Genomic DNA, 20,756 nt, shown 5'->3' with positions numbered 1-20,756 from the left:
CGCGCGCGTCCACCGAAAGGTGAACGGGCCGCCGTCGAGGTGTCTCTCTGTGGTGCCCGAGGGCGACGCATACGAGGCGACGGCTCCAAGGCTCGGGTCAGGCTCGGTTCCTGCGTGGTGGCGCCGGATGTGGCCGAGGGCCGCACGCAGCGGGCTCACCGGCGGTGGACAACACGGTAAAAGGCGAGGTAAAGTACCTCCTCCCCCGGTCGGCCTCTGTTTGTTCTGTTTTCTTTTGCTAGGTTTAGGGTTAGGTTTTCGGGGTTGTGCTCTGGGAGTCTTTCTGGGATCTTTTTAAGGGGTGCTTTTCCTCTTGATCTTCCAAGATCTAATCAACGCAACTAGCGAGGCGACTGATACCAATGATGACTATACGGATCGGCTAATGCGCGATTAGATTAGGAAAAACCTTTGCAATTTGCTTAATCTAGAAACAGAGAGAGAGAGAGATTGAGAGATGCAAGGGAGGGCACGGGGTATACCTTCGTGCCCTAGGCCGGCGGATGCAGAAGTGCCCGCCATGGCGGTGTAGCGCGGGGATCGGAGCAGTTCGGCCGTAGAGGTTCACGGTCGTGGTGGCCGACGGTGTGGACGCTTCGCGAGTCCGGGGTCGAGGCAGGGGCGTCGAGGGTGATGGCCGGAGGAGCTTCCCGCCGCTTACCGCGCTCAAGTTAGATCGGCTAGGTTGACTTGTCGGTGGGGTGGCGGCGGCCGGTGAACTTCGTATCTCGTGCCGCTGGCCCCCACCTCCTTTTTATAGCGCGGCGCGACGGGGGCCCACCAGCTAGGGTTGAGCTGGAGCGCCCCCGATCAGGGCGCATTGGTGAGGTGGCCCATCGGCCCGTTAGGGTCCGATGGGCTAGGAGATCAATCTAACAACCTTGACTGCGCCGGCGCCTGACGTACGGTTCGTGCCATTCGCCCATCGTTATCGCCGCGGGGTGGCAGTGTAGGAACCACGAATTATCACGCTTGATACAAAAGCTGATCTTGATGAAACGCGACTCTAAAACTGAATTTGGTTTAAACTAGTATAACATCATGCTGTTATCTTGTCTTCTCAAGGCTGGTATTTTTCAACACCAAAGGCCACGTGACTGTACCATTTTGCCCTTGCCAGAAAACAAAGTCTAAACCGGACTCCAACGGATCGAATCACCTGTTACCGGTAGTTTTTCTGTCATTTTCTAGCACAAGGATGGAGTAAAGGAATGCGGATGACTTCTTGCATGTCATTGTTGGAACGTAGTAAAATTTGGTACACGTTTTTTCAGATAACAATCAACTTCGTTAGGTCTGCTGGTCCTGGTGGCTGTAATGGGTTTGACAAAGATTTTTCAGTTGAAAAGACAGAGGGGGGGGGGGGGGGTGTTAAAAAGAACTAAAATATCACAAAGGAAAAGTAGCAATGCCATTCTGTGGATTATAGTAGCCTTATAGGTCCTATCAATGGCATGATATAGATTTCTCCATAGGTTGCCAACTTTTGGCTCTCAAAAGGGAAAATCATATGTTATGCCTAGCCAAGTTGCAAATCGCCATACGGATTCGGAAGCTTTTGGGAGAGGAATCTTTGAATTTAAGACCAATATAAACTCCACAAGAATTTCACTATAGCGTCTTGGTCCTGTAGCCAACAAACAGCATCACCTGACACCAATCTATGAGCCAATTTGAATTCTCATAAAAATTGGTTGCAAGCCTGCAAGCAAGCCAGGTTATCTAAATTCAGAACTCACAAGTTCCTGTTTTTTTTTTCGGGGGGGGGGGGGGGGGGGGGTATGTTCTAGCAAATTCTTGGGTTGAAGAAATTACACATTTCCTTACAACTGAACACAGAATTTTACAGCTTCAAAGTCGGAATAGAAGGGGGTGCCCCATATGAACAACCAAATCACCTATAACATTCTCACAAAAAATGCAAGCACAATCGCACTCGCACGAAAATTTGTATTGAGATTTTCCGCAGCCAGTAGCGCTTACAAAGATAATTAAATGGAAACTATGAGTGCTAACTTACTTTTCTTTTCTACTGTATAAGGAGAAAATTATATATCTTCTTCTATAACGTATGATGTAACTATGCAAGTGCAAGCAGCTATTTTGGGTGCAAACTGATTGAGCCCCAATGGCCGACTGCACCTGATACTTTGGCATTTTCCCAAAACAAGGGACATATTTTGCCATCGGCCACAGCTTATATTCCATCATCCCAGCGAGGAAGGTTTGCGCTAGCTTCATTGACCTTTTTTACTAGCGTAACCTGCAATGAGAAAATATTAGGGAAGGCCAGAGTAGTTTGCCAAATACAGGAGCAGTCACAAGAAAATGGCATGGTGAGCAAATAAAAAACACCTCAACTAATAATACATTTATTGTATCATAATGAATATGCTGTGCATTTTTCCAATTTACGTACCACACTTTCTGGGACTCCAGGCGGGGGTAACGTCAGATTCCTTGGTGGTGGCCCATTTTGGAATGACCGTTTGTCAAATCGCCATTCACCAATTTTTCCATACGTCAGTTCACCCTGAAAGATTATTATTGTCGAATACTTTATGTCAGTAGAATAACAGGCACAGTAACATATTTACTATATGCACTCAGAACAAAGTAATTTCGTATAGGAAAGAGATATATAGAAGAAATCCTGCAATTTGGGATTCTAATACCTTGAGTGAATAATCACATCCATAGGTGAAATGGATGATAAATGTGTTCCCAAGCTTCGTATCAAACGGCGGCTGCATTTATTGTTTTTCGTCATGTCACTCAAACACTTCATTTGAAGTGAATAACACTATGGCCATCAGAACTTGAGCAAGTGGAGTACCTGAATCATGAAGTCTTTACGAAGGATATGCTGAACCCCATGCAATGCGCTGGCAACAGCATATGCGTACCTTAATGTCAAAGAAAAACAAAAAGGAAAAGCTGGAATCATAACAAAGTAACAAGTAAACAGATGAACTTGTACAGTTTGCATACAAGACAAGGTAATTCTTACATTTCCAAGACCCAACCAAATTTTTTATCTGTCTCCTCATCCTCTTTCATTTGTATCGACACATTCATCCATGTTGGGGCAATCTTCTCAAGCACTGTCTAAAAGGTTCCCTCAGATGATAAGAGATTCAGATAAGTCAGGTCTGTTGAATTTGCAAACTTCAAACAAAAAAAAAAGTAAAAAATGTGCCAAAAAAAAGCATCAAATGGAAGTTTATCAAATTCATGACACTTGTAGGTACAATGTTATATCTGCGATGAGAAATTACCTTCTTAATGATTACAGGAGAATTCCCAATAGGATCGATATCTGTGACAGGACCTCTTTCTTTAGGATAGTATTTCCTGATAATTTTTTCATGTTCTGATGGTGTGATGTAAAAGAAGGGGAATGCCGCTGGATTGTTATCATTGGCCAAATTTGGTAAAGGTTTGACAAATATATGATCTGGTTCTGCCATTAGTATGTACCTGCCATTTTCATCAAAGCAGAACAGTCATATACACATTAGATTACAAATCCTTGTTATTTAAGCATGGAGGAAGAAAACTATTGAATACTTGCTATTTTGAAGTCATGCCTGGCTGGATGCTAAATCATGAGATTTGGGTGGAAGGTTAAACTTGCAACTAAGCAGAAAGTAACAAAACAAAAACATAGGCCCATCCGATGATCTGAACTCACTCTTCTTCAATTTTTGCTTTCTGAAGCCACTGCACAAATGCCCATGGCCTATTCAGGACCACATATCCCTGCAAAAGAACATTGAAACGTCAGGGTACGGACCATCAGGACAAAATGTCAGACAAGTGAATCAAGAGACACCGACAGATTGCAGAGCGCATGCTACCGTGATCTTTTATTCTGCGAGCAAGTTTTTTTTGCTAAATCATAGTCCGAGAAAATAAAGGTTTTTTTTACCATCAGTTTATCACTGCAAGTTGAACGGCGGCAGCAAATTTTATATCAAAAAAATGCATATAAAAATCGTCTGTAGCCCCACATTGCCCTACGTTGATGAGCAAGAGCGAACAAACAAACAGGACGAAGGAGATAGAAAGAAGTGGCTTTGTTGTTTACGGTTTGCGTACGTGGTCCTTGCCGGCGGGCAGCGGGTCGACGACGAAGGTGGGGATCTCGTCCATGAGCCCGTCGGGCTTCCCCGAGTGCAGCACGCGCGTGAACCCGCCCATGGCCTCCCCTCCCGGCTGCGCCTGCATCCGCTTGTACCAGTAGTACATGACCCGGCACTGCCACCGGCTGTAGGCCGCGTCCGTGGCCGTGAGCGCCACGTGGAACGGGCGCCGCCGCGCCTCGCGGCCCGCCGCCTCGCGCATCCACGCCGGCATCGCCACCACCGGGTCCCTCGCCCCCGCGGCCGCGCTGGCGCCGCCGCCGCGGAGCAGCATGGCGAAGAAGTTGTAGGAGATCAGGAACGCCCCCGCCGCCACCAGCGCCAGCACGAGCGCCGGCGCGCGCCCCATGCCGCCACCGCCGCCAGCGGCCTTCCGCGCCGCCGCGTTCATCTCTCCAGTCTCTCCGGCCCCTCTCTCTCTCCCCTTCTCTCGCTCTCTCTCCAGAAGAGAGAGGGAGGGAGATTCTAGAATTCTTGGCGTGCGAGTTCGGGTTGGGAGGGAAGCGAGGAATAAGAATTCATTAACACAAATGGCAGCACAGCAATTCCAAGAATTAATGACGTGGAATCCTTCAAAGAAAATTGCGAAGCGTGACGGGCTGACGGCGACGGCGACGCTCGCTTGCAGGTGGGCCCGTTTGTGCTAGGCAGTCTGGCGTGGGGCCGGCATGGAAGCCAGCTGGTCAATGGGTCGAGTCAACGGGCGCCCCCTCTTGAGCTTTGACGCCGCTGCGTTATCGAAGCCTAGCGGCCTGCGCGGCTGCGCCTCGCCTTCTCACGCTCTCTATTGTTTTTCTTTTCTTTTCGGAAATCATGGCCTCTGACTTTGTTGGTTTCAGGGAGCCGATTTACCTATTCGAGATAAGTTTGCAAATGATCTAGCACGCATTCATATGAGAAAAAACTGGTTTTTAACTTTACAAATTTTTTCATATAGATATTAAAATTAGTGAATCAATTATAGCTGCCTCGCAGTCGACACGAACGTCGTACGTCACTAAATTAAGTAGGTTGTTAAATTATAAAATAAATCTAATAAATATAAATAGTAATATCTAAGCAATCGAACTATGTTGCGTGCACTTGCTTCTATGAAGTCACTTCATCCATGGCATAGACTTACTATACATATTGTCAGCATTAGTAGACGCGCATTGGTAAATATCAAGCAAATGGTGGTTTTAAAAAATGGTATGTTTCAAAGTAGTTATTTCTTTCTCCAATTGTATAAAGGAAAATACATCAAGTATGTCAATGTCTTTTCTGTACAGCTCTATTGTAACCAGGTGATTTGAACCCGTTTCTCTTTTTTCTTTTCCTGAAAATTTGTACCCCTTCATTCGCGACTTCATAAGTAATCAACCACCCAAGTGATGTAAACCACTGTTCTGGCACATGTAGCAACATGTAAGGCTCAATTTCATATCCGTTGACCGATAAGTACAATAACATTAGTTGGATTAACTTTCTCACAACCAAAAAGTATAGCTGGACTTAGCAGCATTTTACCTATGATCTTGGTTCTCTCCCTTATTTTTCACAGCATAATAGGTACATTGAAAAACCTCGCAAAAATATTGAAAATGGAATCACAGCTGAAGTTCAATTTAGAATGCAGTGCAAGTCAAATGGGCTTCTATAGAAACGTATGGCAGCCAGGATGAGTTTGTTGCTTGCAAGCAAGCACACAGCTCGATTTGCTTCAAATGGTAGGGAACAAAACGAAAAGCGAGAAAGGCATGATGGCAACGACCTGCATAAAACAAGCTACTATGCTTGCGATGATTGCAGCGTACTACTATTACACTGCCAGCCTGTCACTGCGCTCGCATTGGCCCACGGCCCAAAAAAAATGTACTCCTATGTTTCAACTGATCGGATAATTACATACCAACAGTTTCAACATGATTTAAAGTCTGCTAAAGAACAAAACTTGGATGCCATGTTGCAAGTTACACCACAGAACAAAGCTTTGCAGTAAACATGCCCTTCTACCCAGCCATATGGCACTAAATTTCTTCAGGAACCCAGCATACACGGCATTACCACAGATCACACTGCACCCAATCATCTTCAGTTTCTTGTCACCTTCTGGCTTCCTACTTCTTTGATTTAGATTGATCACCGTCCGCCTTCACTATGTTGAGGTCGCCGCCTTCTTTACTAGCAAGATTAGCAGCCTTTATTTCATTACACTGGTTGATGAACTTGGTGAGTTCCTGCAACGCAAAGTTTTCATAGACTGAGCTAAGAGCACAAAACATTGAAATAAGGACAGGCAGCAGGAGGCTAAATATGTTTCATAACTTTCGTGACACTACTAGTGTCTTTCAACCAAAACTTAGGGGTTGGCATGCAAGCTGCAGTATATATCAAATTGTGTTTGTATTTGAATTAGTTCTAAAAAATTTGGTTCATAATAAATCGCGACACATGAAGGCACTATTGAAAAACCCACAGAGCAAAATACTGGGTTTCCGACTTTCCACAAAGAAAAGGAATGACGAACATGATACAAAATACAGATAATTCAATGGAAAAAAGTAAGTAACTTCTGAGTTCATGTCTGTACTTGCATTATATATTTAATATATAGACTGGTGCATGCTGTTAATAGGGAAAAGTACATGAATCTAACCAGATAAAAGGCTGGGGGAACTCACAGGAAATTCAGAATAATATAAATTCATAGTAAAATTATTTTTTATTCAAGATTCCAGTTTTTAAGCTATTTATCACTGAAAGAATACAACAAAACTAAATCATATCTGATGAACAAAGGAGTGAAGCAATTTCTGCAAGATTAGATCATTGCCAAAGGCCCTTGCAGGATAATAGGATTCACATTAACTACTGTACTGGCATATGATAGTACATTAGTACTAAACTCCAGGAAATATTGGATCCTAAAAGGTTGAGCACATGTACCCCATGGCGATCTATATTTCATGACAGTGGGAGTAGCGTACAAGATACTAATAGATGTGATTATATTGACAAAAATGTATGTCCTAGCATTCAAGAACTCAGGACAGAATTACCGCACAACTTTGTTGGAAAGCTCAGACCAATGATACTACCAAAAACATTGGATGACATTCAATCAAAATACCATCACAAGTGATATTTACATGAAACAAGGGAAGCAACCAAAACAAGATTGATTTGTAAACCTATCCACGAACATAAACAGTAATCTAGTTCAATAAAATTCTGTGGCCTATACTCTGCACGATTGAAAATCTAGTACCCTCTTAAGGAATCGACCTATGATTGAAAATTTAATACCCTCTTAATAATCAACGCCATGACGAAAACATGCTAGTTGCTAAGAAATAGAACAGAATCATGGCGACAAAATTGAGCTGTCGTCCCGTCATATCCAGCACCCAATTAAACTGAACCATCCAAACACTTAGTTCCACTAGAACAATATAAACGATAGCAATGAATTCGACTAATCTTGTGCTGTAAATGAATAAGGCAAGTTTCGACAGACACAAGCGTTTGCTAATGCTACGCTATGCTACACTCGTACTCCCAAAATATATACCTTGTCGGCGTCCATGTCCTTGGTGAACTTGGTCGGCTTCACGACCCTCTTCCCTGCAGCACCGAATAGCAAATCAATCATCCAAGCGAACCATCGAAAAAATCAACAATGAAGAGCAAACACACAAAGCCAATCCCAATCTAGGACATGGGGGCGCCGCAGTCGATCCCGGCGCGCGTACCTTTGCGAACGTGGGGCGCCTTGCCGTGGCGGTTGGGAGGGACGGTCTTCTTCTTGCTCTGGCCCTTGAACAGGGTCTGCTTCTGCGTCATCGCCCTCGCCTCCGGTCGCACGCCGCGGTCTGTGTCGGTTTCTGCTGCTGGGGATCCTGCTGGAACCAACGATTCGCGCCTTAACGCCTCTCTGCTCTGGAGCCTCTGCTGCTATGGCGGTCGGTATGCGCCGCCGCCGCCTAGGGTTTTCAGTTCTTTGGGTTGGGACTCCGCGCGTGTGGCTGGCTGTGGGCCGGAGAAGGCCGCGATGTATGGTATGGAGCACGAATGAGGTTAACGTTGTGAGGCCCAAATCGATGTCAGTTGGCCCAGCCGTTCCAAAAAGGCATAGCCACATGCCCACGAGGGTATGTGCGTCATGTAGTTTATTTTCCAAGTTTAACTAATTGAAATTAAGTTGAGTTGAGGTAACGGTGAAGATGAGTTAAAAACGCAGAAGATTTCAACAGAATGAGGTAAAAGAAAGACGCAATTGTACATACACATGTCCAACAGTAAAATAACACAAATATAAAATACATATCTGCATAAATGTGCTCAAACATGTACTTATGGTTCATGCTAACTAAGGAGCACAAAAGGATCGTTGTCTCAAATCTTGAGGAGTCATTTGATCAACAAAAGCAGCTGCAAGGAAACGTTAAAAATCCTGGAGGAGGAAAGAAGAAATATCCCCAGTCACCCAGGCTAGACAAGTAGACATGACGAAGTAAATCCATCTTTACAACTTCGGAGAATAGGCTCCAAGAAGAGGACATTTTAATAAGGACCTCTATAAAAATTGGAGACTTACCATTTCACCATGGATAGCTTAAGGGGTGTTCGGTTTCGGAGAACTAAACTCTAGCCCTATCACATCAAAGAGAATTTTATTATTTTGAACATGAAATTAAGTCTATTTAATTATAAAACTAATTGCAGGACTTCCAGGCTAATTCGCGAGACGAATCTAATAAGGTATATTAATCTATAATTAGCGAAAATGGTTAATTAATCACTGTAGCAAATTATAGATTAATTAGGCTCATTAAATTCGCTTCACGAATTAGCACTCATCTGCGCAAAATATTTTGTAAACAGATTTTATTTAATACTCTTAAATGGTAAGATTCTCTTTAATATGACACATCTAAACTTTAACCCTCCGAAACCAAATGAGACCTTAATCGGTCATTTACTGGGTTTTGTGGTCTGCTCTGAAATTTTTTTGATCTCCGGCCAGGGAGAACTCAGAAAACAGCACCCTTTCCAAGCGGTGTTCAGAGAATAGCATCCAAAAGCGGTGTTCAGAGAACACCATCCAAAATCAGCTATTTCACGAAACAGCACTCAAGCCACAACGTCTAATTATGAAACAGCACTAAATAGTACTGCAGCTCTTATCCCATATACAAAGTAACCAAATTGCCCCTGCTGCTCCTACCAGGTTCCATTTTGACTTAAGGCATACAGAAAGGTTGACGTTATGACATACATAACTAAGTTAGTTATTTAGACATCATTACTCCTTGCATCACAAAATATACATTGCTCATGCATTCCAGAGCACTTAGGTGCCATGTTTCCATAGTACATTAGTACAAGTGTAAAACGAGTACAAAACATGATTTTCTTACTATAGGTACCTCTTCTTTGGATCATGCAAATCCAGCCTGGCAAAGGAAAGCAAAAGGGGCAAGTTGGCCTTTCGGTATTTGCAAAACACTAGGGGAAAAAAAACAGGAGAGGGGTGAAAAGATTCTGCTGTGAAAAACACTGTATTTGGTTCTGCTTCCGTAGGCTACTTGTTCTGTGAAAAAGTAGAATCCAAACCAAACATGTCAAAAGTGTGCCTGCTTTTCCCACCGCAGCCTGCTTCCACCACTGCAAATCGCAAAGCAGCCGGCCACCTGCTTTTGCTGCGTTAGGACGATCAGAAGTCGCAAAAATTACCCACTGCCACTCGTTACGAAAGTACCGATTCGTTTCTTTTCTTCTCCCCTTCGTTATTTTCCCCTTCTCCACCTCACGCACGACCAAAAGCTCCCCCCGGTGCCGCCCCTTCCCCCGGCGGCGCACCCCCCCCCCCCGGCGCCGCCCCACCCCTCCCCCCGGCGCCGCCCCGCCCCCCGGCGCAGCCACGCCCCCCGCCCCCGGCGCGGCCCTCCCCCCCCCCCCCCCCCCCCCGCGCGGCCCCGCCCCCCGGCGCGGCACCGCCCCTCGACGGATTTAGCAAGGTTCATGTCTTCTTTATCTTCCCTCTCCGTCAATTCCTGTTTCTTTTTCTCTTTGCCTCGCCGATCAGAAATAATACGCTTCCATTGATTTGACAACCAGTAAGACCACAATAGTAATGAGATTGAGGTACAATGTGTTATTCTCTAATAATTTGGACAAGGTTCCAGAATATGGAAACATCCTAACAGCAGAACAAGCACAGAAGCAACACAAATGCTCGTCATCGTCTAGTGATATTAGGTTAAAGACTTATAAAACTAAGTTTTGTATCTTAAATAGATAGTTTCAATACTGAAAATCCTCAGGTTCTAATATTTAAATGGTGCATGAAATTTTCTATTTATGTGATAGAAACAAAGACGTGATCTTATTTTCATAAAATATATAGTAGCATAGCATGCGCCAATGTATGATTCCCAGTGTTTGTTCTTAAGTTTTCCGAAAATTGTCCATGTCATCTGTTTGTCTGCTAATGCTTGGATGATGAACTCTATTTTTCTAGTAAAGTTATATAGTGCACTGATGAAGCTAGAAAAATAATATTTGTACCTTCTAATGCAACTATTATTTATCTTTACTAAAGTATGGCTGAGAAAGCAGTTTGGGACAATGCAAATGTGAAGCACTTGATTGCTGTAAGGAGATTTTAGCTGGGAATAGGCCTGGAGGTTGTTTCACTAGAAATGGTTGGAAGAATATGGAGGAAAAATTTTTAGCAAGGTGTGGAGTGAAATTAGTAAAGACACAATTGGAGAATAAATTGGACAATTTGAAAAAAAGATTACACACAGTTCATGGAATTGAAGAATGCTGCCACTGGTCTTGGATGGAATGAGGCAAATCAAACGGTTGATTGCTCGGATATATGGTGGAATGAACACTTTGAGATAAGATAAGATGTTATTTCAGTATAATACAAAATGCACTCATAATATGTTTGACTGAACCTTGCATTTTTTTTCAGAGATGCAACAACAGTGACAGAGGTGTGAAGTGCAATCATGTGAAATTTTGGAAACTGGTCCAAAATACCTTGATGATTTGCATTTCTTGTTTGATAAGGTGCATATCACTGGAGCTACTGCGTTCTGTCCGGGAGATATTTCCTCTGATGATTCCTCAAGTGACGATGTGTTAGAGGTTGCACAAAAAGATGATGATAGTTCTGCAATCAAGCTGTCTGCTTTGAAGAAACCAAAAGCAGCCGGAAAGAAGCGCAAACAAACATGCGGAGCAGCTGAAGACAATAAGGAGAAAAATCCATTTTTTAGAATGTAAAAGAATACGTGTCTGAAAATTGATAGTGTAGCTGACAAGATCAGCTCAAATGTTGAAGCATCATCAGCTCATCCATCCAGCCCTGTCCCTACTATTGCACACGCTATGAAGTTGGTCAAGGAGTGTGGTGTGCAAGAAAAAACTTCTATGATGCACACAGCTACGTTGTTGATCATGAAGCCGGAATTTAGGCAGATCCTTTTCTTACTTGAAACGAATGAAGACAGATATAATTTTATTGAGAGAGAGCACGAGAAAGAGACGAAGAAGGCTGCATGAAGACATCTGAACTATTATTTTCTTTTAATAATTATGTTGTGAGCTATTCTTTACTTTAAACCATTAGTTGATTTGAACCATTAGTTGATTTGAACCATCAGGTTCTGTACCACTATTTGCTTTAAACCACTATTTTCTTTAAACCATCAATATCATGTGTAACAATATATATCTCTTATGTATTTTTCACTTTCTGTTTAGATGGATGCAAGCATGGAAGACTTAACAAAAAAAAGCAGCAGTCTCTACTATTTGTATCTCAACTATCTGAACTATCACATCATGCTGCAGTTCTTGGAAATTTGGGCAGTCTGTACCATGAGCGATATTTGCACGAAGTTGAATACAGAGATAAAGATGCTCCAGAAACTGGATATCAATGGGTTATGAGGTGCTTCAATCGCCCAAGATATTTTTATAAGATGTTTCGGATGAGCCCTGATGTTTTTATGGCACTTCATGATTTATTGGTCTCTTCATATGATATGAAATCCACTCATAATGTTACATCAATAGAGTCATTGGCAATGTTTCTATGGATTGTTGGAGGTCCCCCAATCATTTTCACAAGCTAAGAACAGGTTTGTACGATCAACATGGACCGTTCATATAAAGTTCAATGAGGTTCTCAAATGTTTGTGTAAGTTGGGGAAAGAAAACATCAAACCTAAGGATCCAACATTTAGCACTGAACATGAAAAGCTCAGAGAAGATCGTTTTTGGCCTCATTTCAAAGGTGCTATTGGTGCTATAGATGGTTCTCATATCCAGGTCGTAGTTCCCAATGATGAGGTGGTTAACCACACATGTCGATATGGATATACATCACAGAACATACTTGCAATATGTGACTTTGATATGAGATTCACATTTGCGGTTGCCGGATGGCCGGGTTCAGCACATGACACAAGAATCCTTAATCATGCATTGTCAAATTTTGATTCCTTTCCTATCCCACCAAAAGGTACAAATATGAGAAAATTTTCTTTTATAGATAACACTTTCTATATTAATACTAATTATATTTTTATTATAGATAAGTATTATCTTGTGGACTCTGGCTATCCCAACAAAATTGGATATCTTGCTCCTTTCAAGGGGAGCACATACCATCTACCGGAATTTCATCATCGTTGTGGTCGTCCACCGCAAGGAAAGTACGAGATATTCAACTACTTGCACTCGTCCCTTCGTAATGTAATTGAGCCATCATTTGGAGTTCTAAAGCAAAAATGACGTATATTAAAAGCTATACCACGTTTCTCAACTCGAAAACAAGCAAAAATCATCATAGCTTGTATTGCATTGTACAATTTCATTCATGATAGCCATTTGAGCGATAAAGAGTTTGATAGATGTGATGCAAATGAGGAGTACATGTCTCGAGCGGCACATGCAACAGCAGCAGCAGCAGCAGCAGCAGCAGCACAACAAGGTGATGAGGTAGAGGGACATAACGAGGTTAACATGAACAGTATCCGTGAGATGATAGCTGATGGTTTGGTTAGTCAATAAGTAGCATAGAGGTATGTCTCATATCTTAGTTATTTTATTTAAACTTCAAATTAGTCATTGACAAGTCATGTAAACCGAACAATCTATATACTGCGATTATTTTGAGTATAAATATAGTATATCAGGGTTTTAAAGGTATTACAGCAGCTTTCTCAAAGCAGGGTGAACCAAGCGACTTTCAGCTTTTTCACAGCTATCAGCTCACAGCAGCTTTTATACAACAGATAGTTCACAGCAGTTTTTTTACAACCCACAGCTAAATCAAACACACCCTGATTGCTGTTTCATGACTAGATATAGTGGTTTGAGTGCTGTTTCGTGAAATAGCTGATTTTGGATGGTGTTCTCTGAACCCCACTTGGAAACGGTGCTGCTTTCTGAATTCTCCCAGGCGCCGCGGCGCCGGGGGGGAGGGGGGGGGGCGGCGGTGGACAAGCTGGTCCAAGTACGAACGGTCGAACATCTCGCAAGCTCACTCTCGAAAACCAGGAACAGACGTAGAGAGGTGAGCTGGGTTGTTGTTGCTCTTAGGCTGTAACAGTAGCGTGGCGCATGACTCATTTCTCAACAACAAATTTGTACCGAGCGCCTATTTTCTTCTTCTTAGACAAAGTAATCATCAAGCGTACATCTCAATTTCGATCAAAATGTACTTAACTTTGATCGTCTCAAAAGTGTTCTCATCTACCTCGGGAGGCCTACGAGCTCTCGGCCGTGTCCATCTTCGAGGCTCCGACGCCCTTGAAGGCGACGCGCAGCTTCCTCAGCGAGGACACTTTCTTCCCGTTGTTCTCCGCCATGCCCGTGGCGTGGACTGTCGCGTACGGGACCTCCTTGAGGAGCTCGAACATGGGGAGGCTCAGGTTTGGCCGCGTCATCTGCTCCAGCACCTCTGGTGACTGCATGTACAGGTTGTTGCCTTCGTGCGTCACGCTAGCCTTTGATATCCGCAGCTTGGGGTGCTCCTCGAGCATCTTGATGAACTGCCACATTAGATCAAACGGCTGGTAAATAAAGTGGTAACGGAGAAAGGTTTGCATAAATGTACGGGAAACTGTAGAGTTGCCCTTAAGAAAAAAAATAACAAGGCATGCTAAATTAGCAAACAGTATAAGCCAGCTATGATCATTTTCAGGACCCAGCCATGTGATTGTCATATTGATTGTGGTTGTTATATGATCACAAAACAGTACAAGGCGTGTGTGTGTGTGTATGCAATCTAGATAGAACTGTACCTTTTCATACTTTAAACATTTCATATATATGCCCTTTTCACAACTTCATCCATAACATGTACTAGAAGTATATGAATCAATCTAAAACAGACTAACATACACAAATGCCGTGGGACCAAATATGCAGGAATTTTAGTAAGGCAATCCTGGGAAACGAAAATTGCTCCGACAATCAGAATTTTCCTCTGCTGAGATGGGTTTGCAATTCTCACCTCCGCAAGAGTAGATGATGTATCCATCTCAATAAGGGTACCAGGCCCACATACAAGGCAATCTTTGTCTCTGACAAACTCAGTTACTTTAATATGAGTTCCTTCCAGACCGTTGTACCTGTAAATACACAAAATAACCACTCATTCACAAACTGAGCTGCGTTGCATTTCTGTAGCCCTATTAAGAAATGCATCGAATTCAGAATTGGGTCAAGTATTAAGCATACATAGAGTGGCAATGGGAAAAACTCAGCACCACAGACCGACTTATATTAAGACCTCTACCCTGAAGCTGAATTACTTTAAACTTATTCCTCTCTCAGCCTAGGGAATCTGGAATCACTCGAGTTCTTTAAACACAAGAACACGCCACAAATTCATCAAATATACATTAGCTTTGGTTACAAAAAACACTCGACGTACTGTGACACCGGTTGAAATGTCTGAATGCAGTTTCATCCTTGACATTATTCCATTGACTCTGACAGCCCCCAGACCAATTAAATATCAAAGCCTCAACAACACTGAAGATGTAGCACCTAAGTGTCCAAGTTAACTACTCAATTCTCATCCCACTACTCAACGCTACAATCCGCATAGAGCTCAGATTCTACATGCATTCACAGGTTGCACGAGCTTGCATGTATTTGATCAGTTCTGTCCAAGTCCCGTCATCGGCATGCAGACTGTAGCGTTGAGTAGTAGCATATACGCAGCATCATAGGTTGACAAAACGGTTACAATGGGATTTGATTATTTTATAGCATCCAAGACGAAATTTAAAGTTCATTTAAATCCATGTATTTTGTTGCTCATTTGAACCTTTTCTTGTCGGTTCTTTTCCCATTTAAACTTCATGTCGAATTTATTTCAATTTAGCTCACAGATTGGTGTTTAATGTAATGCTGAGGTATCAGAACATGTGCAACCAGATTATTGAAGATCGATAATCTGTCGGATAATACATCTATCTAGTTAAGGACCATTGCTTCTTTGAAAATTTGCATGTGCACTATTTATCGCCACATGTAATTGGAATTATATTGAATGGCTCTATCAGCTTATTGCCCAAATTAAAAGTGTTGTAAAAAGTGTTTATTAAATAAAAATATACAAGCGTTTATCAATAAAAAATTCCAAAAGCTAACATGTAGGATACTAGTATTCCTTAATGGCCTGATATGCAATGTCAAAAAATCGTTTGGAGAACCAAGATTGTGCAGTTAGTTAAGTTTTCAGGTAGCACTAGATTTGGTTAAAAGATAGAAAAAAACAACATTTCTCAAGATATATTTAAAAAACTCATTTAGTCCTTAAACCTGAGGAAACCAATTTTTTCAGTAAGAACAAGTTCTGAAGCAATGAAACTCACGTGAGGTAATTTGAGACATTTTTGCTGCACCCAGAAATAAGCTTGAAGGCTTCCAATGCACAAGCAGCAGATATAATTGCATTCGTTGAAGCAATGGCTGGGATTATATTCTTGACAACTCCCTGAAATTCATAAAACATAGCCAGTACAATGAATGTCACTGTCCTAGACCTTTCAAGAAGTAGACAACTATGAATCACATTAAAAGCTGAGTTCTGCTGCCCAATTAATGGAGAATTCAAACTAACAGACATAATAAATATAGAAGAAAATTGGCAAAAGTATGCAACTGATAAAATAAAGAGTAGGATTCCAGATACTAGTAACCATGGAAAGGATTATTATTTCTGTGCCAATATCAAATTTGAATTTGTGATTCCATGGACATAACAACCAAAGCCCTAATTAACTGTTTATTTGTGCACAAAGCAACAGAGAAACACAAATGTGATAGCACAACCAAAGATAAACTGATAATCAGTAGAGACTTCATTCAAAATCAGGGTAGAGCACATGCAGTTAACCAGTTATTACCAAACTAAACTTAAAATTATTTGAAACATAAGTAAATCCATGACTTAACGGAACTTAGAGAAGCTATGCCCCTAATTTGGAACAGTTCTTATTCTCAGTCCTTGGCTTTTTATACCACTCAAGCATCCATAGACAGTAAGTTCAAGAGTGGAATTTTCTTACATACCCAGCCCTGCATTGCTAGCCTCTTTCAACATAAAATTTAATAGAACTTTTTTTCTTTGCAAAACAAGGTTGGATTGTTTAACATCTGTACGTTCAATAAAGATTAAATGTCATGAATTATGACTCCAAGAAAAAAATAAAAAACAGTTGGACGAGACCTTGTCCATCATTGCCAAATCGACAAACACATTCTATTGGAGAAGCAAAGATTTTGAGATCATAGACTAAATCGTAGGTAATGCTTGGTCAATAGAAAAAAAAACAAACCTGAGTTAAAGAATATGTAACACCAGAAATACCGAAAAGCTCTGCTCTCTTCAAAGCCTGTATAAGTATATATGTCAAATGATTGACAAGCTCACTACTGACAAAATAAACTACATGACATTGCAGCATAGATACCTCTGAATAAATCCACTGCATATGCTCTGCATCATCAGCATCAAAAGGTTTTCCAGGATGAACCTACAAAAGTAAATTTAATTGTTAGCAGTGTTGGGTGGTGGTGGGGTGGGGGTGGGGGGGAAGGGGTGGGTTGGGTTGGGTTCTGAAGGAGAAGTCATGTGGAGAAAAGAATAGTACCTCATCCCATTTGATCAAATGAGCATACTCAATGCAGTGAGCTGCAGTTCTTGGTGTCTCGGCGAGGGTACATAAGGGGAACTTGACCTGGGGAGGAAAAAGCCATATATTGCATTCGAAGCAAGGTGTTGTTCCAGGTATTATGACCCTTGCATGACCCTTAAAGCCTTCAGTTCCACCATCTACCATAGGTTTGACTGTCTCCTCGAGTGGATTGTCATTTGAGTCATACTCTGCGGTGCAAATGAATATATGGTGCATCATTATGCTACGCATGCATAAAATATTTTGATTTATACATTGTAAGAAACAACATAGCAAGCTCTGATCAAATGAGAAGCGAAAACGTAAACGAACAATATTACAAAGGTCACAATCAACAATAATGGGCAGATATAATCTGCACTGAGGACAAACAAGTGAACTCATAACTAAAACCTTGAGTTTATCTGCACAGCATCTTAATTATCACTTAGCACGAGAATAACATTTTTAAACAACTATAAGCAGCTTGAAATGTTAGACAGGTGATTGTTTATGGGTTAAAGTGAAGGCAGAACAAAAGTGATTGCCATTAATCTCTATCACACTTTTTTTCGAACTTTGTTAATATTAATTCATATACAGCAAACGAGTTTACTGCAATTCCCCAGGCGGAATGTCATAGACACAATTCTAACAAGGAACAAGGACATGTTGTAGACCCAGGTCTGCAGTCTCCTTTTAAAGCCTATTTTCCTATGTCACAGAATAAATATCTAAATAAAATGTGACATGGAAAAACATACCCAAGAAGCCACATGCCACGGAATTGATATAGCTTCGAGCTTCAATTGAATCCAGACCGAGGACAATTATGTGAAACTGACTGTAGAACTCGATCTCTTTATCTTCGATCCTGCAAAAATGAGGCACAATGTTCACCCCACTAACTCTCTCCATAACCCTATTCGCCGCCACTTCAGCCTTGGGCTTCCCCACATCTTGAACTCTGTACAAGAGGGCATCCAGCTCCCATTAAGACAATGAAAGATGACAAGTAAATTTATACATATAAAAAAGGAAAGATAACATGAAAGCAACGAATAGTTGCGGCTGTAGTCAAGTCAGGCATCAGCTTAATGTGACCAAGCGAAATTTTAGATTCGAGCTGAACCTAGAGCGAACAAAGACCTTTTCTTTCCCAACTCACTTAGACAATTTAGTGTCTTCTGGGCTAGATGAAAATTTTAAACATAAGCTGGAGGACACTAAATCGGGTCTAGGTGCAAATACACACAAATTTATAGTGTCCTGAAGCAAAGATCAGTTTTTTTTTCGCGTCTTTCCGCAAACCTGCAGTTTGAGTCATGTAGCAAAATTTCCATAGACCCTAACAATCAACAATTGGCAATCCACTCGCGGAGGCACAATGAGGAACGGGTGGGCGCAACGCCCGTACGGACCTGAAGAGGAACTGGCGGTTGAGGTTGGAGACGTCGATGGTGTCCATGTCGATGACGTGCAGCTTCTTGAAGCCGGAGAGGGCGAGGTCCTTGAGGAGCTCGCAGCCGAGCCCGCCCGCGCCCACCACCAGCACCTCCACGAGGCTCCCCAGCAGGTCCCGGAGCTGCGCGCACGGATCAACCGATGAAATCAGCCACCTACGAGTAGAACACGAGAAAAAAGCGGAGGACTCGGCGGCGGAGGGCCAGGCCACGCACGGTGGGGCTAGGGTCGAAGGATGCCGCGACGAGGTTCCCGGGGCGGGAGAGGAGCATGTCCAGGTCGCGCCACCGCGCGGGCTCCGTCGGCGCCGCCTGCTCCGCGTCTGGGGAGGCCATCGCTGCGGCGCGCTGGGTTTGGCTAGCCCTCGAGCTCTCGGAGCGGGAGGGGACGACGAGGAATAAGGGAGGAGCGGGCCGTGAATCTTGCGATGGGTGCGGCGGAAAGAAGAAGAGGAAGGACGGGAAAAACCCAGGGCCTTGGCGTGGACGGCCGGGATAATTGATGCGCCTGAACAGACGGCTGAGGTGCAAGCTCGGCGGCTGCGTTTGTGTCTCTTCCGGTTTCTCCGATCAAAACGCAACCCGAATTGAGTAACCCAATCTCAGGTTCATGATCCGGAAGATGCTTAGCGGGCATATATCTCCCATCATCAGTTCCAACAAATTCAGAACTCCTTTTTGCCAAGGATTCAAAAATCTTTTTTCACAAGTTCAAACATCTAATAAATCGATGTTGAAGTAATTTTAGTTTCAAATGGTTGGTAATTCATACTCAAATAGCAATTCTAGAAAGAACGAGTAACTTTAATCTACAATAAAATCTTAATCTTGTACTCCTAATTCTACTCATTCCAATTTTAGATCGTTTAACTTTTCTAAATTCGTAGTTTTTTATAATACCTAGATATACACTATCTATATATATCTAAAAAGCTAAAACAAACTATGATTTGAAAAAATTGTAACGGAGGAGTACTTTTTAACTTGCGCAGTAGGATCATAAATAATTTTAATCTCAACTATATTTTAAATTAAAAATTTAATCAAAATTTCATTTTTATTTATTATTAATAATTGGGGGTGAGATGAAGTGGTGTACGTTTTAAGAGCTTCAAGCATTAGCATAAAAAATAAGTAGTAAAAATGTTGCATCAATTTAGTTAAAGTATATCGTAAATTGAGCTACTTGTAAGGCTTCTTGTGCTGGACCTTATCCATCGTGGTTTGAGATCTCGATTTGGTAAGGATACTTGCACCTTTTTGAATTTATTTCAGATTTTAGTTGGTGCTATTATTTCAGTGGTAGATAACATGGCCATCGACAGCGGGACGGCTATGATGATTTCATTAATTTTGAGATCTGCAAGCTCAATATTTTAGAGGCAGTAATATGAACAATATTGCGTATGTGTACTTATAGAGGTGAACATATATATGTACATGTGAGCATCCGTGTTTATATAAAAAAGAAACTATAAATTATTTTGTAGCAAAAATAACATCTTCTAACACATCAATGGAGATGCTCAATGTTACAGTAATCCACTGAACCTTAAATTTTGATGTGCCTCTATTTTTTGGTATTTTAGTTTTATTATTAAAATTCCTGTTTTAAAAATCTGAGCAATATATTTGTTATATTTGTGGGATACAGTCTGCGACTCCATGAGTTCCACGTTGAGATGATTAGAAGATCGTTGATGATCGGTTGCCCTGCCCAAACGTGCCGAACCTAACCAAAGTACCAAGGGCCTGTTTGGTTCGACGCCTAACTCGCCGCAGCCTAACGTTAGGCATGCCACACCTCGTTAGGCACCTGTTTGTTTCGCAGCTAACCGTAGGCGCGCCGCAGAAGTTAGGCAGGCCGGCACCCCTTCGCCTCACAGAAAAACGCCTAACCTTCGGCGCTCGTTTCGAGCGCCGCACTCCCCCATCTCCCTGCGTCGCGC

The 20,756-nt window shown here is 42.3% G+C and overlaps 3 protein-coding genes across 3 annotated transcripts; all 3 read right to left on the bottom strand.

Moving 5' to 3' along the window:
• Window positions 1-1,906: 1,906 nt before the first annotated feature.
• Window positions 1,907-4,671, bottom strand: LOC112894270 (hydroxyproline O-arabinosyltransferase 3-like). The gene is made up of 8 exons (XM_025961919.1): window positions 4,102-4,671; window positions 3,695-3,762; window positions 3,279-3,480; window positions 3,011-3,108; window positions 2,837-2,906; window positions 2,676-2,747; window positions 2,420-2,533; window positions 1,907-2,263 (listed from the first exon to the last, which is right to left on the bottom strand). The coding sequence occupies exons 1-8, from the start codon at window positions 4,534-4,536 to the stop codon at window positions 2,198-2,200; spliced, it is 1,125 nt and encodes a 374-aa protein (XP_025817704.1). The 5' UTR covers window positions 4,537-4,671; the 3' UTR covers window positions 1,907-2,197.
• Window positions 4,672-5,885: 1,214 nt separating this feature from the next.
• On the bottom strand, window positions 5,886-8,172 carry LOC112893845. Its single transcript, XM_025961355.1, has 3 exons — window positions 7,880-8,172; window positions 7,699-7,751; window positions 5,886-6,364 (listed from the first exon to the last, which is right to left on the bottom strand). The coding sequence occupies exons 1-3, from the start codon at window positions 7,968-7,970 to the stop codon at window positions 6,245-6,247; spliced, it is 264 nt and encodes an 87-aa protein (XP_025817140.1). The 5' UTR covers window positions 7,971-8,172; the 3' UTR covers window positions 5,886-6,244.
• A 5,608-nt stretch (window positions 8,173-13,780) lies between these two features.
• Window positions 13,781-19,255, bottom strand: LOC112895491 (NEDD8-activating enzyme E1 catalytic subunit). Its single transcript, XM_025963442.1, has 9 exons — window positions 19,024-19,255; window positions 18,766-18,929; window positions 18,109-18,311; window positions 17,321-17,553; window positions 17,141-17,203; window positions 17,006-17,062; window positions 16,040-16,161; window positions 14,668-14,785; window positions 13,781-14,203 (listed from the first exon to the last, which is right to left on the bottom strand). The coding sequence occupies exons 1-9, from the start codon at window positions 19,141-19,143 to the stop codon at window positions 13,919-13,921; spliced, it is 1,365 nt and encodes a 454-aa protein (XP_025819227.1). The 5' UTR covers window positions 19,144-19,255; the 3' UTR covers window positions 13,781-13,918.
• Window positions 19,256-20,756: the final 1,501 nt, after the last annotated feature.

Source organism: Panicum hallii, chromosome 5 (assembly GCF_002211085.1).
Source record: "Panicum hallii strain FIL2 chromosome 5, PHallii_v3.1, whole genome shotgun sequence".
Lineage (NCBI taxonomy): Eukaryota > Viridiplantae > Streptophyta > Magnoliopsida > Poales > Poaceae > Panicum > Panicum hallii.
This window is presented reverse-complemented; position numbering and strand designations above follow the sequence as displayed.

Excerpts from the sequence above, each read along its gene's own strand:
- LOC112894270 (XM_025961919.1), bottom strand. The coding sequence starts at position 4,536 with ATGAACGCGGCGGCGCGGAAGGCCGCTGGCGGCGGTGGCGGCATGGGG. Across the intron at positions 3,109-3,278 it reads CTCCTGTAATCATTAAGAAG|ACAGTGCTTGAGAAGATTGC; the intron begins GTAATTTCTCAT and ends GGAACCTTTTAG. Across the intron at positions 2,264-2,419 it reads CTGGAGTCCCAGAAAGTGTG|GTTACGCTAGTAAAAAAGGT; the intron begins GTACGTAAATTG and ends TTCTCATTGCAG.
- LOC112893845 (XM_025961355.1), bottom strand. The coding sequence starts at position 7,970 with ATGACGCAGAAGCAGACCCTGTTCAAGGGCCAGAGCAAGAAGAAGACC. Across the intron at positions 7,752-7,879 it reads GGCGCCCCACGTTCGCAAAG|GGAAGAGGGTCGTGAAGCCG; the intron begins GTACGCGCGCCG and ends TCGGTGCTGCAG. Across the intron at positions 6,365-7,698 it reads AGGACATGGACGCCGACAAG|GAACTCACCAAGTTCATCAA; the intron begins GTATATATTTTG and ends TTTGCGTTGCAG.
- LOC112895491 (XM_025963442.1), bottom strand. The coding sequence starts at position 19,143 with ATGGCCTCCCCAGACGCGGAGCAGGCGGCGCCGACGGAGCCCGCGCGG. Across the intron at positions 18,312-18,765 it reads AACCGCCAGTTCCTCTTCAG|AGTTCAAGATGTGGGGAAGC; the intron begins GTCCGTACGGGC and ends CCTCTTGTACAG. Across the intron at positions 16,162-17,005 it reads TTACATATTCTTTAACTCAG|GGAGTTGTCAAGAATATAAT; the intron begins GTTTGTTTTTTT and ends TATGAATTTCAG.